General features: G+C 41.0%; 1 protein-coding gene across 1 annotated transcript in view; it reads left to right on the forward strand.

Annotated features, from left to right (window-relative positions):
• LOC124151721 overlaps nucleotides 1-19,169 on the forward strand; it is a 57,284-nt gene that overhangs the window by 8,397 nt on the left and 29,718 nt on the right. Inside the window, exons 6-19 of the mRNA XM_048387084.1 lie at nucleotides 2,657-2,774; nucleotides 6,825-6,966; nucleotides 8,207-8,270; nucleotides 8,695-8,800; nucleotides 9,427-9,515; nucleotides 10,013-10,130; nucleotides 11,090-11,209; nucleotides 11,947-12,044; nucleotides 12,344-12,462; nucleotides 13,796-13,911; nucleotides 14,956-15,088; nucleotides 15,961-16,088; nucleotides 16,634-16,765; nucleotides 17,423-17,593. Of these exons, the coding sequence (XP_048243041.1) occupies nucleotides 2,657-2,774; nucleotides 6,825-6,966; nucleotides 8,207-8,270; nucleotides 8,695-8,800; nucleotides 9,427-9,515; nucleotides 10,013-10,130; nucleotides 11,090-11,209; nucleotides 11,947-12,044; nucleotides 12,344-12,462; nucleotides 13,796-13,911; nucleotides 14,956-15,088; nucleotides 15,961-16,088; nucleotides 16,634-16,765; nucleotides 17,423-17,593 (1,654 nt within the window). The remainder of the gene's footprint in view (nucleotides 1-2,656; nucleotides 2,775-6,824; nucleotides 6,967-8,206; nucleotides 8,271-8,694; nucleotides 8,801-9,426; nucleotides 9,516-10,012; nucleotides 10,131-11,089; nucleotides 11,210-11,946; nucleotides 12,045-12,343; nucleotides 12,463-13,795; nucleotides 13,912-14,955; nucleotides 15,089-15,960; nucleotides 16,089-16,633; nucleotides 16,766-17,422; nucleotides 17,594-19,169) is intronic.

Consider the following 19,169-nt stretch of genomic DNA (forward strand, 5'->3'; position numbering starts at 1 on the left):
ATAGTGATCAGACAGTAAGATGTAAATAATAACTAAAGACCTTGGCTTCTATTGAAAGACCTTGAACTATTGTGGTCTGCACCCGGCAAGTGTGTACCTCGAAGAACCATTGGTGGAGTAATACAATGAAAGTGTACACGAAAAAATAAGGTCACCATTTGTGTTTCATTACACCAGATTGCCTGAAAAACGTAATAAAAAGTCCAAATCTAATACGGCGCCAGGGCCTGATGGTATTCGAAACGGTATTGGAAACTATTCCCCTGTGTCCAAACACCGTAACTTCACTGTTTAAATTATCTCGTGGATACAGGTGATGTTCCGCCTTGGTGGTGCAAAGGTCGAACAATACTACACCTCATGCCATTATCAACGACGAACTTCGGGCAGAGTACAAAAGTAGACTTCAGAAAACCTGGAGTTCATAGCTCGCAATAAATTTCAAGCCACAAAGACTTATGCTGTACCCGTCCTTTCATATTCTTTTGGCGTTGTGGATTGGACGAACAGGAAATTCAGGGTATTGACACCCTCAGACGAAGAATCAAGTCAGACAATAGATCCCACCACCCTCGCTCTTCCCTCAATCGCTTTATTTGCCAATTATAATGTGAGGACGTGGTTTGATTAACGTTGATGCTCTTCATGATAGAATTGTCATGTGCACTTTTGCACACACTAATTTTCGTCAAGACTCATGACGAAAACAAGGCATTTCACGGTTTTCTTTAACGAGCCACGTATGTGGGACATAATCCAAAGGGCAGTGTTGACTTTGTTGATGCTTCTGTACTGCTGTACAGTATCAACCAAGCGAAGTGCCATATCAAATTGGCCCACACTCAGTTTTTCAGGGAGAGGTTATCTGAACGATCACTCGATCGACTTTATGGGTAGTGTGTTGAGAAGATCAGCAATCCTGCAGAGTCCTTCGCTTGGATAAAGTCAGCTGGCTTGCAAGGTGAAACAGAAGGCTGTTTGCTGCTCAGGACCAGCCACTTCCCACTCGAAACCGTCAATGTGTGATTTTGCATCAAATTGTAAATATGAAATGTAGAATATACAATGAATTTAATGAAACTGCCAAATACGTTATCAGTGGATGCCAAGCTTTGGCACAAACACAGTATCTTTTGCGACAGGATCGCATGGCTCGATCATTTTATTACCGTCTTTGTCATGCTTGTGGTTCTGACTCAGAGGCCAATGCGTGGTACGACCCAAAATATTTAGAGGGCATCATTCTTTGGAAAAGACCTGTCCAGGCCAATAAACCTGACCCTGTCCTTTTTTTATGAATCCGTTGAAATCATTGATATCATTGAATTAGCTGTCCCTTTTGAAACCGCCTCCGTGGTCTAGTGGTCGTGAGAGAGCGGAAGGTCGCGTCTTACCAAAAGACGTTACAAGATTATACTATAAATCGGCATTAGTCCGGACTAGTACAAGCAGCCACACACACACACACACACACACACACACACACACACACACACACACACACACACATACACATACACACACACACACACACACACACACACACACACACACACACACACATGCACGTCGCTGTATAAGTGCAACAATCTTAAACGTTCAACCCCATTTCATCTCACCTTACCTGTCCCTATTGACACTATGCTTGTCGTAAAAGGCAAGTAACGGGATCGGGTGGTCAGGCTCGCTGACTTAATTGAAGCATGTCATCGATCCCAATTGCGTGGATCGATACTCATGATGTCAATCACTGGATTGTCTGGTCCAGACTCGTTTATTTACAAACCGCCGTCATATAGCTGGAATATTGCTGAGTGCGGCGTAAAACAACAAACCAACCAACCTTTAGACACTCAATGTGATTGACAAGATTCTGGACAAACATGACAAATATGCGGACCTCGTTTACGAAAGGTCGCGCTTGCATCCCAAGTACCAAGTTGTCCGACTACCCATTGTTCACGGTGCCTTGGGTTTGTTACCTCCCAATCTGTTGACTGACACTGGGAGAGTTCCCGGGTTTGCTGCCATGAATACAGCCCTTCTACCAATCTGGGTAATGCAGAGGACTGCAGTGTTGGGGAGTATTCACATACTCAGAAAACTTCTGGATGGGTTCGACTCAGCAACGATTCCTGGGAGAAGTCCCATTCGCTGTCTGGGCTGCGTGCACGTGTAGAGGGGGCTGATGAGTCTGCCCAGTCTGACAGTGGGATTAAATGGGATGTCGTAAAAAACTGACACAGAGAAAGAGGAAAAAAATGGTTTTTTTTAATAAATGTATAAATGTATTTTTATAACACTATATTAGGTACTGGTCGTTTGTTGTGTGGGTCATGAAACAAATTGCATAAAATGAAGTTAGCTTCGTCGTTCTGTCACTATCTACTGGTGTGGGTGTGATAGAGTCCTAATAAAGACAGAACACACGCACACACACACACACACACACACACACACACCAGTAGATAGTGACAGAACGACGAAGCTATTTTCAAGGCTACGTATTTAATAAGTCGTCGTTTAACCAAAATCTTTTTAGAGGAATTAAAATTAAAATAATGCTACCAACGAAAATGACAGAACCCATACTTGTTTTTTTTGCATCATCAGGAATGGTCTTATGCGATATTTATGCTTACCCTTCACATCGCAGGCAGTTGAGTTGGACGCCTCTACCCCACTGCACAGACGTCGCAAGCGCGTCATCACGACGACCACGTGGCGCCTCTGGACGGGTGGAATAGTACCCTATGCAATAACTTCATCTGTGCGTAAGTAACTCGATGAGTGAGAAGATGTTGTTTCATGACGCATTCTGGCGACAACAGTACAGCACATCTAATTGCCTTGTATACTCTTCATCTAGACTTGAGCATTAGGGTACAGCACATCTAATTGTCTTGTATTCTCTTCATCTAGATTTGAGCATTAGGGTACAGCACATGTAATTGTTTTGTATTCTCTTCATCTAGATTTAAGCATTAGGGTACAGCACATCTAATTGTCTTGTATTCTCTTCATCTAGATTTGAGCATTAGGGTACAGTACATCTAATTGTTTTGTATTCTCTTCATCTAGATTTAAGCATGAGGGTACAGCACATCTAATTGTCTTGTATTCTCTGCATCTAGATTTGAGCATTAGCGTAGAGCACATCTAATTGTCTTGTATTCTCTTCATCTAGATTTGAGCATTAGGGTAGAGCACATCTAATTGTCTTGTATTCTCTTCATCTAGATTTGAGCATTAGGGTACAGCACATCTAATTGTCTTGTATTCTCTTCATCTAGATTTGAGCATTAGGGTACAGCACATCTAATTGTTTTGTATTCTCTTCATCTAGATTTAAGCATTAGGGTACAGCACATCTAATTGTCTTGTATTCTCTTCATCTAGATTTGAGCATTAGGGTACAGTACATGTAATTGTTTTGTATTCTCTTCATCTAGATTTAAGCATTAGGGTACAGCACATCTAATTGTCTTGTATTCTCTTCATCTAGATTTGAGCATTAGGGTACAGCACATCTAATTGTCTTGTATTCTCTTCATCTAGATTTGAGCATTAGGGTACAGCACATCTAATTGTCTTGTATTCTCTTCATCTAGATTTAAGCATTAGGGTACAGCACATCTAATTGTCTTGTATTCTCTTCATCTAGATTTGAGCATTAGGGTACAGCACATCTAATTGTCTTGTATTCTCTTCATCTAGATTTGAGCATTAGGGTACTGTACATGTAATTGTTTTGTATTCTCTTCATCTAGATTTAAGCATTAGGGTACAGCACATCTAATTGTCTTGTATTCTCTTCATCTAGATTTGAGCATTAGGGTAGAGCACATCTAATTGTCTTGTATTCTCTTCATCTAGATTTGAGCATTAGGGTACAGCACATCTAATTGTCTTGTATTCTCTTCATCTAGATTTGAGCATTAGGGTACAGCACATCTAATTGTCTTGTATTCTCTTCATCTAGATTTGAGCATTAGGGTACAGCACATCTAATTGTTTTGTATTCTCTTCATCTAGATTTAAGCATTAGGGTACAGCACATCTAATTGTCTTGTATTCTCTTCATCTAGATTTGAGCATTAGGGTACAGTACATGTAATTGTTTTGTATTCTCTTCATCTAGATTTAAGCATTAGGGTACAGCACATCTAATTGTCTTGTATTCTCTTCATCTAGATTTGAGCATTAGGGTACAGCACATCTAATTGTCTTGTATTCTCTTCATCTAGATTTGAGCATTAGGGTACAGCACATCTAATTGTCTTGTATTCTCTTCATCTAGATTTGAGCATTAGGGTACAGCACATCTAATTGTCTTGTATTCTCTTCATCTAGATTTGAGCATTAGGGTACAGCACATCTAATTGTCTTGTATTCTCTTCATCTAGATTTGAGCATTAGGGTACAGCACATCTAATTGTCTTGTATTCTCTTCATCTAGATTTGAGCATTAGGGTACAGTACATGTAATTGTTTTGTATTCTCTTCATCTACATTTGAGCATTAGGGTAGAGCACATCTAATTGTCTTGTATTCTCTTCATCTACATTTGAGCATTAGGGTACAGTACATGTAATTGTCTTGTATTCTCTTCATCTACATTTGCGCGTTATAGTACAGTACATCTAATTGTCTTGTATTCTCTACATCTAGATTTGAGCATTAGGGTACAGTACATATAATTGTCTTGTATTCTCTTCATCTAGATTTGAGCATTAGGGTACAGTACATGTAATTGTCTTGTATTCTCTTCATCTAGATTTGAGCATTAGGGTACAGTACATGTAATTGTCTTGTATACTCTTCATCTAGATTTGAGCATTAGGGTACAGTACATCTAATTGTCTTGTATTCTCTTCATCTAGATTTGAGCATTAGGGTACAGCACATCTAATTGTTTTGTATTCTCTTCATCTAGATTTGAGCATTAGGGTACAGTATATGTAATTGTCTTGTATTCTCTTCATCTAGATTTGAGCATGAGGGTACAGTACATCTAATTGTTTTGTATTCTCTTCATCTAGATTTGAGCATTAGGGTACAGCACATCTAATTGTCTTGTATTCTCTTCATCTACATTCGCGCGTTATAGTACAGTACATCTAATTGTTTTGTATGCTCTTCATCTAGATTTGAGCATGAGGGTACAGTACATCTAATTGTTTTGTATTCTCTTCATCTAGATTTGAGCATTAGGGTACAGTACATGTAATTGTCTTGTATTCTCTTCATCTACATTTGAGCAGTAGGGTACAGTACATCTTATTGTCTTGTATTTTCTTCATCTACATTTGAGCATTAGGGTACAGTATATGTAATTGTCTTGTATTCTCTTCATCTAGATTTGAGCATTAGGGTACAGTACATGTAATTGTCTTGTATTCTCTTCATCTACATTTGAGCATTAGGGTACAGTACATGTAATTGTCTTGTATTCTCTTCATCTACATTTGCGCGTTATAGTACAGTACATCTAATTGTCTTGTATTCTCTTCATCTAGATTTGAGCATTAGGGTACAGTACATATAATTGTCTTGTATTCTCTTCATCTAGATTTGAGCATTAGGGTACAGTACATGTAATTGTCTTGTATTCTCTTCATCTAGATTTGAGCATTAGGGTACAGTACATGTAATTGTCTTGTATTCTCTTCATCTAGATTTGAGCATTAGGGTACAGTACATGTAATTGTCTTGTATTCTCTTCATCTAGATTTGAGCATTAGGGTACAGTACATGTAATTGTCTTGTATTCTCTTCATCTAGATTTGAGCATTAGGGTACAGTACATGAAATTGTCTTGTATTCTCTTCATCTACATTCGCGCTTTATAGTTCAGTACATGTAATTGTCTTGTATTTTCTTCATCTACATTTGAGCATTAGGGTACAGTACATGTAATTGTCTTGTATTCTCTTCATCTACATTCGCGCGTTATAGTACAGTACATCTTATTGTCTTGTATTTTCTTCATCTACATTTGCGCGTTATAGTATAGTACATCTTATTGTCTTGTATTTTCTTCATCTACATTTGCGCGTTATAGTATAGTACATCTTATTGTCTTAATCTACATTTGCGCGTTATAGTACAGTTCATCTTATTGTCTTGTATTTTCTTCATCTACATTTGCGCGTTATAGTATAGTACATCCTATTGTCTTGTATTTTCTTCATCTACATTTGCGCGTTATAGTATAGTACATCTTATTGTCTTCACCTACATTTGCGCGTTAATGTACAGTTCATCTAATTGTCTTGTATTTTCTTCATGTACTTTTGCGCGTTATAGTACTGTTCATCTTATTGTCTTGTATTTTCTTCATCTACATTTGCGCGTTATAGTACAGTACATCTAATTGTCTTGTATTTTCTTCATCTACATTTGCGCGTTATAGTACAGTTCATCTAATTGTCTTGTATTTTCTTCATCTACATTTGCGCGTTATAGTACAGTTAATCTATTTGTCTTGTATTTTCTTCATCTACATTTGCGCGTTATAGTACAGTTCATCTAATTGTCTTGTATTTTCTTCATCTACATTTGCGCGTTATAGTACAGTACATCTAATTGTCTTGTATTTTCTTCATCTACATTTGCGCGTTATAGTACTTTTCATCCGGACCATTTCACCAGAAAAGGTATCGTTAAAGTGCACGGGATTGACCCGTGTATCAGGGAAGATAATAAATGAATAACATTTTATTAACATTTCAAACCTGACCAAGAATCCTAGATCATTGTTAGATGGGTATTACTATTATCAATGTATTGCTAATTACCATCCATGTTTATCTGTTCTCTAGCAACAGAGGGCAAGGTCGTCATTCAGTCGTCTATGAGGCTGATTGAAGAAAACACGTGTATCAAATTTTACGACATCAACTCCCAGAGTTCCGAATTCAGTGTTACTCATCAATCGTATCTTAACTTCATCAAATCTTCTGGGTGAGTGACTTCACATCAACGCTTTTGATTGTCTGGCTGGTATTTTGGTTTGAGAATATATTTCGGTCCCTGCATCCAGACGTGATTCTTTTCCTTTCAATCCCTCCTTCACCACACCACCAATGCTGTGTCATCAATCTATTATTTTGAACCAATGGCTGCAAGCTACTTTCAATGTATTACACTCAGCGTATGTGGTTGTGTAGTGCAGGTATCATTACTAAATATTCTTGTGTAGCAGGTTCCTCCTCAACAACCCCCCTGTTTGATTTCCTCTGTCAACGCGTCACTGTGGCTTTGTATTCTGCAGTCCACAGTCTCCCCCTCTACAGTCCCCAGGTCACTCCACTGCTCCTTTGTAGTTTGGAGCCTCTCCCAACCATCCTATGTGGCCGCCACTTCCATCCCTCGTATTTTGGCCCCATCAGTAAATGAGTGAAATAATCCTACAGTTATGCCCCCAACTCCAAACGCCCGTTCCCCCTACCCTCACACACGCAAACATCGAACCTAACCTACAGAAAATGAAATGGTCTCTGCCAGCAGCAAATCACCTCCACACCATCCCTCCCCCACCCGACCCCACCCCATCCCAGACCCACAGTGAACCCAAACCAAAGGGTATGAAATGGTCTTCCCAAAACCACACCCTTACCCCCACCACCATGCAGACCCGCATCGTCGGTTGGTTGGTTTGTTGTTTAACGCCGCACTCAGCAATATTCCAGCTATATGGCGGAGGTCTGTAAATAATCGACTCTGGACTAGACAATTCAGTGATTAATATCATGAGCATCGATCCACGCAATTAGGATACGATGACATGCATTAACCAAGTCAGCGAGCCCCACCACCCGTTCCCGTTACTCGCCTTTTACGACAAGCATAGTCACCTTTTACGGCAAGCATGGGTTGCGGAAGACCAATTCTACCCCGGATCTTCACGGGTCAGACCCACATCGAACCCAGCCAACAGAATATGAAATTGTCTCCCCACTGTGTTCTTTTTAGTCGTAAGAGGCGACTAACGGGATCGGGTGGTCAGGCTCGCTGACTTGGTTGATGCATGTCATCGTATCACAATTGCGTGGATCGATGCGCATTATGTCAATCACTGGATTGTCTGGTCCAGACTCGATTATTTACAGACCACCGTCATATAGCTGGAATATTGCTAAGTGCGGCGTTAAGCAACAATCAAAAGAAAACAATCAATGATCCCTCAATGATCTCTGTGCAGGTGCTGGTCGTACATTGGCCGAGCCAAATCAGGGGAACAGGACATCTCAGCGTGCAAACAAGAGGTAAAGCGTCTGTGAGTGAGTGAGTGAGTTTAACGCCGTTTGGAACTGTTTTCCAGTTATATCAGGGCGTGACAGCTTGATATGGGAGGGAAGCCCGAAGCAATGCAAGCCTAAGACGTTTACCACTTTTATTGTTTGTTGGTGTGTTTGTTTGTTGTTTAACGCCGCATTCGAGTCTTGACCAGACAATCCAGTGATTGACATCATGACCATCCACTTTTATTGAAACCCACGAGCACAGGTATGGTGCTGACAGACCTAGAAACATAATCGAACTCACGACACTCGGTTTCTGGCGTGCGCAAGGGCCGCAACTCTGGTCCGGACTCGATTATTTACAGACCGCCGTCATAAAGCTGGAATATTGCTGAGTGCGGTGTTAAACAACAAACAAACGAACCACATTCATTCACTGACTCTTTAGAAAACCGCCCTGCATGAAGTCCTCCACGCGTTGGGTGTGTTTCACGAGCAGAGTCATCGTGACCGAGACAACTACATTCACGTCAAGTACGGGAACATCATAGAAGGTAATTAAGTAGATTGGTAGTGCAACAGTTGACAAGTGGGTAGAACAATATGGGGAAATTGTGCACTGATTACCCTCATGTATATAATTGTACGTCACACGATCTGTCAAATAAATAAATATATTAGTAGATAGATATATACTTACACCCGTAAGCACGTACCTACACACACACACACACACACACACACACACACACACACACACACACACACACACACACACATTCTTACATATATACATACCTACAAACACACACACACACACACACACACACACACACACACACACACACACACACACACACACACACACACACACACACACACATTCTTACATATATACATACATACAAACACACACACACACACACACAAACACACACACACACACACACACACACACACACACACACATACATACATACATAACAAAATCTGGTTTCACGCTATCAAGGTTTTTAATCAACTTTGTAGCCACAATGTTACGCTGGAATACGTTGAAAACAGAATGTTAGTATCATTGTTAAGGTATTTTTCATTTCAACAATTTTGTATAAGTTGAATCTTTGAATGCACTGGAGAGGACATCAGAGGTGGCTAAATTCTACTGTTTTGTTTTTGACAGGGAAGGAGCGGAACTTCGAAAAGGTTACTGAATCCGACAAGCTTCATGGAACATATTCAGCTGACTCCATCATGCACTACGAATCGCACGTACGTCCCTGAGTGCGTGCGTGAGTGATTGCATTTGTGTATGTTCTCGAGTCAATGAGTCAGTCAGTGAGTGAGTGAATAAAAGGGGCGTGTGAGTGAGTGAGTGATTGGATGTTGTAAGTGTAGACACAAGAGTGAATAAAAGCGCCAGTGAGGAATTGAGAGACAGTTATTGTGTACACTCGAGAGTGAGCTATAGAGTGAGTCAGAGGAATTTGCTTTTGTTGGCAATTTGTTCCGGAAATACTGTAACTTTTGCCTTAGGTTTGACAACAAAAAATGTCCATTGGCTTTACTAATATTACACGAGATGTCGATCCAAACAGGTTATTTGTCACCTCCTTTCACAGAAAGAAACTGAAGGCCAAAAGTACTTAAGAATGTTAAATGACATTTAGTTAACCGTCAGATGGTATGAATGTATTAACGCTGTTCTTGAGTAAGGGAACTCGCAGTAACGGTTTTGGTATTATTATCACGTCACATTCTGTTCTCAGAGCGCCTCGTCAAATGGCTTCCGAACCATTGTCCCCATCGTGGATTACCTGTCGTTCGGGGACAGCGATAAGTACTGGAACAGCCTGAGAGAAGTGAACACAGTCTACAATTGTACAGGTAGATTTCTAGATTTATTTAACACTGCCAATAGCTACCCTCCAACATTGCCAATATCTACCATTCAACACTCCAATACTGACAATATCTACATATGATCAACACTCCAACCCTGCCAATATCTACATATCTACCCTCCAACACTGCCATATCTACCCTCCAACACTGCCAACATCTGCATATCAACCCCCAACACTGCCATATCTACCCTTCAACATTGCCAATATCTACCATTCAACATTGCCAATATCTACATATCAACACATCAATATTGCCAATATCTACATATCAACACTCCAACATTTCCAACATCTACATGTCAACACTCCAACACTGCCAATATCTACTCATCAACACTCTAACACTGCCAGTATATATCTATCAATATCTATTCATCAACTCTGCCAATAGCTACCGGTCAACACTTCGAATGTCCCACAATCAACACTATAACACTGCCAAAATCTACCATTCAACTCTGTCAATATCTACGATTCAACACTTCCAATATCTACGCATCATATTGATGAGGCATATACAGCATAGGCAAAATTTTCAATACATTGACACGTATTTATATTAGACACTAAATATATGTTTGAATCAATCGACAGTTTTGATATCGGTCAGGAAATATCAACGTAATGAACATCGTATTCAACTTCGGCTTACAGTAACCACTGACGAAGACACAATATGGTGCTATGGAGTAATTTACCAATTCGATAGGTGGTATTGCGCCTCAACCCTGTTAAGGAACGTTCTTCTGTTGTTACAAAGTACTGGCACTGAAACAAACATTACTGAAACATATAAATGCAAATAAAGTGCAGAGCAATTAGCTCGAAAATCATAAATATTTAGAAACAAAGGTCTTAATACCAAACGACAAAGTTTTTCATCTCCTCATATTTCTGTAGTTGTCGGAAACATAAAGACGTTAATAAATTCATCTCTAGCCGGCTGTGACCTTTCGTGCCACAACGACGGATTCCCCATTGTGCACGACACCAACTGCGTGTGCCACTGCATCGATGGACTGGACCCCGGGACACAGTGTGGAGACTTCTTAAGCACGGGTAAGCTGAACACATGTCGTATGCATCATGTAGAACACAGTGTCTATAGGCTTTGTAGGACACAGTGTCTGTAGGCTATGTAGAACACAGTGTCTGTAGGCTTTGTAGAATACAGTGTCTGTAGGCTATGTAGGACACAGTGTATGTAGGATATGTAGACCGTGTCTGTAGGCTATGTAGAACACAGTGTCTGTAGGCTTTGTAGAATACAGTGTCTGTAGGCTTTGTAGAATACAGTGTATGTAGGCTATGTAGAACACAGTGTCTGTAGGCTTTGTAGAATACAGTGTCTGTAGGCTATGTAGGACACAGTGTATGTAGGATATGTAGAACAGTGTCTGGAGGGTATGTTTTTGTTTGTTTGTTTGTTGTTTAACGCCGCACTCAGTAATATTCCCGCTATATGACGGCGGTCTGTAAATAATCGAGTCTGGACCAGACAATCCAGTGATCTGGGTTAAGTTGAACAGTGTCAGTAGGTATGTTGAACACAGTGTCGGCGGGTATGTTGAACACAGTGTTATAGCGTTCAGTTCAGGTTCAATACTTGTAGGGGGTGTTGACATAGTTTCAGGTTGTTATACAATGCTACTTGGCCATATAATGCTATTTAAATACAGCATAATGGTATAGTACATGCAATACGATGCTTTACAGTGACACAGAAGGATACCCAATGAAATACGTGTCACTGTGTTGTCGCCAGATATCCTATGTTATTCTTTCCGTCTCCACAGTACACGGCGTCTTCGTAGACTTGACCCTGGAGACTCAGACAGCCGCCTTCGAACTCACCAACCCGCAACTTGGCTCAACGTATCAGTGGATTGTCAGGGTACGTCTCATTTAATATGTGATTCGCAGGAGTAAGTATATGTGATTCACAAGAGTAAGTATATGAGTCACAGGAGTCAGTATATGGGTCACAGGAGTAAGTATATGTGATTCACAAGAGTAAGTATATGAATCACTGGAGTAAGTATATGAGTCACAGGAGTAAGTATATGAGTCACAGGAGTAAGTTTATGTGATTCACAGGATTAAATAGGCGTGTGTTATATTAGCAGACCACAAAGGCACACGGTAATATATGTACACGTTGCAAAACCTGTAGTGGATGTTGAACCTCCACAGAGCCCGCCTGGTTCCAAGATTGCTCTGGACTTCCTGCAGCTGGAGGTGGCGGGGACCCGCGAAGGCTGCACATCCATACTCACCCTCAACCCCGGCCATCCCACAGTTACTGGAAAAGTGTAAGTTTCACCTGAGTGAGCGGAGAGAGGAGAGAGGAGGGGGGTTAAGGGGTTGTTGATGATGTGTGAGACTGTGTTTAACATTGCTGATCCACTTATGATGTGTGTGACCGTGTTTAACATTGCTGATCCACCTATAATGTGTGTGACTGTGTTTAACATTGCTGATCCACTTATAATGTGCGTGACCGTGTTTAACATTGCTGATCCACTTATAATGTGTGATTGTGTTTAACATTGCTGATCCTCTTATAATGTGTGTGGCCGTGTTTAACATTGCTGATCCTCTTATAATGTGTGTGGCCGTGTTTTACATTGCTGATCCACTTTTAATGTGTGACCGTGTTTATCATTGCTGATCCACTTTCAATACGTGTGAACGTGTTTAACATTGCTGATCCAGTTTCAATGTGTGTGAACGTGTTTAACATTGCTGATCCACTTATAATGTGTGTGACCGTGTTTAACATTGCTGATCCAGTTTCAATATCAGCGGTAGTTTGTTTTAGTGGCATTACTTAGAAGTTGTTGGATGACAAAGTAGACATTTGTGGATTACAACTTCTTTATTTACTGCAAAGGACACGTTTCGGTTGACATCCTCATACCGTTGTCAAGCCGGAACGCCGCCTTTACAGAAAATAAAGTTGTTATTCATAAATTGTGTCCCCCATGTATGTGATGTTGTTTAACATTGCCAATCCAATTCCGATAGATGTGATGGTATGTGACGTTGGCAATTCAATGTCATGGTCAGATCCACAGGGAGACGGTTTAACGCCTATATTCTTTTAGTTATCCCACTACATGCCCGTTTAATGTGGGTTGAAAATTAACGTTGACCTTGACCCCTCTGGTGAAACTTACGAGCATGGGCATGGTATTGACAAACCAGCTTTCGAAATTTGGGAGAATATTGGATTGCAATAAGTCAGCAGATCCTTGTGCTCATAGACAACCATGACTAAGAGTGGATTTGTTTTACAAGAATTGCTGGCACTCCACGAGATTACGTCATCACATGTTTCTTACTTTCTTCAGCCATTTTGTTCAGCACTCTCCAAATACCCCTGACACTTTACGCAGAGAATATATATAACCGTACTCTTGAAAATCACATGCGTGAAACCGGTTGAGTAAATTATACAGCTCATCTTTGGACTTTTGTATTGGACATATATATATATGTGTGTGTGTATGTTTATATATATATCACACTTATATATATACACTTATATATATGTATATTTATATTTAACTGTTTCGTGACCATGTTGTGATCTTGTCACGAAGTATGAAGGTGTATATATTTTATATACGTATATACTTTCAGATTATGCGGCTATGGATATGAGAAAACCGTAATATCGGAGATCAACTCTATTATCTTGACCTTGACTACCAATTCAGCGTCGGACAAGCTCCAGGCGTCGGTCAGACTTCTACAGGGTATGTTGTTAACCAGGAATAAAGCCAGCACACTGTGTTCTGTACTTCTGAGCTTTTGACCTATTGGGGGCACGGGAGGCCCAGTCGTCTAAGGCGCCGCGATTCGCTGTGCAGAGTTGCGTCCCTTGGGCGCGCCAGAAACCTATGATTGTGGTTTCTAATCCCGGTTTGCCCCGATTATGTTTCTAGGTTTGTCAACACCATATCTGTGCTCGTTTGTTTCACCTGCATCACTTCGGGCCTTCCTCCCACATTAAGCTGACACGCCGTGATATAACTGGAATAATGATAAAGGCGGCGTTAAACCCAACTCACTCACTCACTCACTCACTCAGATGACCTATTTAATTTTAGTTAAACCGATTCACACTGAAACACCCGTCATGTGACACTGCCTCCCTTCCCTCAGACCCATCCACCGAATATCCAATGGTCGATCTTTGGTTTTAAAGGTTAGAGACAGATCCATATGAGGAATTGTCCTAAGAAGATGTATATATTTCTCGTCAGTGATAGAGTCACACTCCTGGTCAACGTCTGTACATAAGGTGTCAATATAACCTGTATGACAATATAGTCATACCACGTTCTAACGCGGACGTTGTCATCCCCCCGAGGCAAAAGAGTTAACTGACTATAAAAGTCCAGTTTCCTGCCTTGCCGAACTAGGCTTGAACTCTTGGGCTCGATCGTAGCGCCACCAGTGGCTGTTGCGAGTTATGTCCCTTCTATGCCTCTCCAATCAGATTCCACCTCTCGTATCACTTGCATTTGCTTCAAACAAAATGGCGGTGCCCAGTCAAGACGATTTGATCGACAATCAAGATTTATCTTGCGATAAAACGGGTCTTACATCGCAAAGTACATCAAATCACATGATCACCTTGATTAAAAACTTGAAAAGATTTGGAAAATATCTGTTGAAAAGGACCTGGCTGCGCAGATGCTGTGCAAATCCTGCAATCGACCGAACTCTGTCTCTTGCATAGTTATTTTTTTAATAACGTTTAACATTGAATAACGCTCGAATTGTTTGTCTTTTAGCGGAGAAATACTGCTATAGTGTTAAAGACAAAGGCGAGACCTACAACGGAGAGGTGAACAGAGCGGAAGATAATTCTGCTTGTCTGAAGTGGACGGATGCCATTGGGTGTGACTTCAGTCCCTTTGAGATGAGGTAATAAAAGGGATGCATAAGACTGTTCCCAAGTGCTTATAATGTAATATACTACTCAAAAGAAGATAAGGATCACCTGATTCTTTCATATTACAATAGTTAATCTCTCATGCCATGACATATTAACATTACCAATATGAAAGTATCGGATGATCCTTAACTTCTTTTGAGTAGTATATAATACTTGTAGTAGTCTTTTGAAGTTTCGTTGCTGTTGTTAATGCCACACTCAATATTCCAGCTATATGACTGCGGTCTATAAATAATCTACCCTTGACCAGACAATCCAGTGATTGATATTATGAGCATCGATCTACGCAATTGTAATACGACGACATGCATGAACCAAGTCAGTGACCGTGACTACCCGATGTCGTCTCTTACGACAAGCATGGGTTGCTGAAGGCCATTTCTAGCCCGTGTCTTTACGGTCTGTTAACGTCGGAATAGACTCTGAAACAGGCAGTACAGCACGTTTGTTTCAAGTCGTTCAAGCTGTGCCTTGCTCCTGACTTACATATCAATCTAACAGTAAAATTAATTTTTGTGAAGTATACATGATATAGTTTCTTGTGTATGAACGTCACATTTTATTAACCATTTCCAAGTCGAAATTACCGAATCGAGGTGGTAAAACAATGAAGTCGAATCGTTTCAGAAAACTAACAGCTGATTGGCTCAAAAATCCACACTTCCTTCTCTTAGATTGGACATACAGAGTTTGCTCAGCCTTCACCTTCCGCGACCTTCTGTAGAGGTGTCCTCAGATCTTGACTCAGGGATCGTTTAGGACAGTCACTGAAAAATGTCTTTTATTTAACCTGGGATAGTAGAAGCATACAAGGGAACATTTGCTGCTTTTTCTTTGACAGTGTTCTCCCAGCTGATTACTCGGGGAACGCGTGCCGAAACCCTGGGAGAACCCACGCCCGTCCCTGGTGCTACACTGGTAGAAGCTTGACCGGCTGTGACATCAAATACTGCGACGCATGCAGCTTCGGTACGTCCGGCAGAACTCGTTGTTCTGAGTTCTGTTTTGTATCGTGTATATGTCGAAAAAAATCAAAGTATGTTGTGACCACCTCCGTGGTCTAGTGGAAGAGCGTTCGCCCGGAGAGCGGAATACCCGGGGTTCGATGCCCGGCGGCGTCATACCAAAATACGTTAAAAGATGGTACTTGTTGTTACCCTGTCTGGTGCTCGACCTTAAGGATGTTAATACAAGGACTGGTCGGCTCAGAGTCACTTTACTGTGTCTGAGTGAGGTATTCATGTTGAACTGCGGCATGGTATTTCAGTAGGCTAGCACTATGAAATCGGCATCAGACCTGACTAGTACAAGCAGCCACACAAACACACACACACACACACACACACACACACACACACACACACACACACACACACACACACACACTTGCATGCACGTCGCTATAAAAGTGCACAAATCTTGGACGCGACGTTAAACCCCATTTCACCTCACCTCACCAAGTTGTTTGAATCCTGATATGTTTGTTCCCAATACATAGCACATTATCACTCCAGGGCGGGTCTTCGACACCTTTGACGACTGTTCCGATCTTTTGGCTGCAAATCCTGGATACTGTTCCACACCTGAGGGCCAGCATGGGTGTCGCCTCACCTGTAATATACCACCAATTACAGTCACAAGTGCCGGTGAGACCATATCATCTATCACTGTTATAGTCATTAGTGCATGTAAAATGTGAACCAATCACAGCAAAAAAGTTTAGGTTTACACATTAAAAAAATTATCTGGAAAATACCAAGAAATTTGAAGGTTGCTGAAGGTATCTGGAGGGTTTCCGGAAGACGGAAACCTACACTTTTTTTGCTGTGAATCAGTACGATCATCACTGAAGCAAGCTATGGTAATATCTGAACCATACTATCCATCACCGTCACTTGAACCGATAAAATCTGAACCAATGTGGTAGGTGCATCACCTTCACAATCGCCGGCACCTGAACCATATTATGTATCGCAATCACTAGCACCGATAAGATCTGAACCACAGCTCACATCATGTTCACAAAGGCTACTAAGATCTGAACAAAAGCACTCATCACGTTAACTGTCGCTTGTAAGACCAGTACCACATCATACATCAGTGTAACGTCAGATCTGAACCACAGTTGTCCAAAACACTGATCTGGCCTCCATGTATATGATCCATCAATCACCAGCACTTCAAAGGTCTGAACCATATCACAAATCCTTCACCAGCACTAGGAAGTTCTGAACCACATCACCAATCAGGATCGAACGTTCGAGTCAAAATGTAACAAACCATAGTCCATCTCTTTTCTTCAGCTTCGTGTGAACCGCCGAATCCCATCGCCGGAAGTAGTATAATTGAAGACCTCGCCAGCTCCTACGAGATCGGAAGTAAAGTGACCTACAAGTGTGACAGCAGCAGCTACACCAGGCCCCGATACTGCCTCTCCACAGGCCAGTGGTCAGCCCTGAACACAGTTTGTAGTGGTAAGGCGGGAATTTAGGAGGAAGAACATTCTTATCCCCCTTAGAATTCTTCTGGGTATTCTTTTGGAACTTTACATGTACTTAAGGTTTATGTGCTGAAGAGACTATCTTTTTGTTACCTGTTCCTATTATTATGCAAGGTGTTCTATTCCCCACCTATGCAGAGTGTCCTGTTCCCTACAAATACATTGTTTTCTGTTTCCTACAAATACATTGTGTTCTGTTCCCTACAACTACATTGTTTTCTGTTTCCTACAAATACATTGTGTTCTGTTCCCTACAACTACATTGTTTTCTGTTCCCTTCTAAATACATTGTGTTCTTTTTCCATTGACACAAGGTTCTGTTCCTCCTGATCAAGAGTTCCTGTTTATGCAAGATGTTCTGTCCCTTAACAATATACCATAAAAGCACAATTAGCGTACCAAGAGGTGAAAAATGAAAAGGTTTAATGTGGTATAGTGCCAATGACAAAATTCCCCGATCAAAAGGATCACAACAAGGACATACCAACCATTAGTCGGGCAACCTCCACCTCCTGCTCATATGCTAAGTGCTCTGTTTCTTGATTATACCAAGTATTCCACCCCTGCTTATGCTAAGTGCTCTGTTCCTTGATTATACAAAGTATTCCACCTCCTGCTTATATGCTAAGTGCTCTGTTCCTCGATTATACAAAGTATTCGATCTCCTGCTTATACGCTGAGTGCTCTGTTCCTACATTATACAAAGTATTCCACCCCCTGCTTATGTTAAGTGCTCTGTTCCGTGATTATACAAAGTATTCCACCCCCTGCTTATGTTATGCTTAGTGCTCTGTTCCTGGATTAAACAAAGTATTCCACCCCCTGCTTATATGCTAAGTGCTCTGTTCCTAGATTTTGAGGGGTATTCCACCCCTGCTTATATGCTGAGTGCTCTGTTCCTTGATTATACAAAGTATTCCACCTCCTGCTTATATGCTAAGTGCTCTGTTCCTAGATTATACAACGTATTCGATCTCCTGCTTATACGCTGAGTGCTCTGTTCCTTGATTATACCAAGTATTCCACCCCTGCTTATATGCTAAGTGCTCTGTTCCTTGATTATACCAAGTATTCCACCCCCTTCTTATATGCTAAGTGCTCTGTTCCTTGATTATACAGAGTATTCGATCTCCTGATTATACGCTAAGTGCTCTGTTCCTAGATTATACAAAGTATTCCACCCCCTTCTTATATGCTAAGTGCTCTGTTCCTTGATTATACAAAGTATTCCACCCCTGCTTATATGCTAAGTGCTCTGTTCCTTGATTATACAAAGTATTCCACCTCGGGCTTATATGCTAAGTGCTCTGTTCCCAGATTATACAAAGTATTCCACCTCCTGCTTATATGCTAAGTGTTCTGTTCCTTGATTATACAAAGTATTCCACCCCTGCTTATATGCTAAGTGCTCTGTTCCTAGATTATACAAAGTATTCCACCTCCTGCTTATATGGTAAGTGCTCTGTTCCTAGATTATACAAAGTATTCCACCTCCTGCTTATATGCTACGTGCTCTGTTCCTAGATTATACAAAGTATTCCGACTCCTGC

This window comes from Haliotis rufescens, unplaced genomic scaffold (genome assembly GCF_023055435.1).
Source record: "Haliotis rufescens isolate VD_foot unplaced genomic scaffold, xgHalRufe1.0.p SCAF_64, whole genome shotgun sequence".
NCBI classification, from domain to species: Eukaryota; Metazoa; Mollusca; class Gastropoda; order Lepetellida; family Haliotidae; genus Haliotis; species Haliotis rufescens.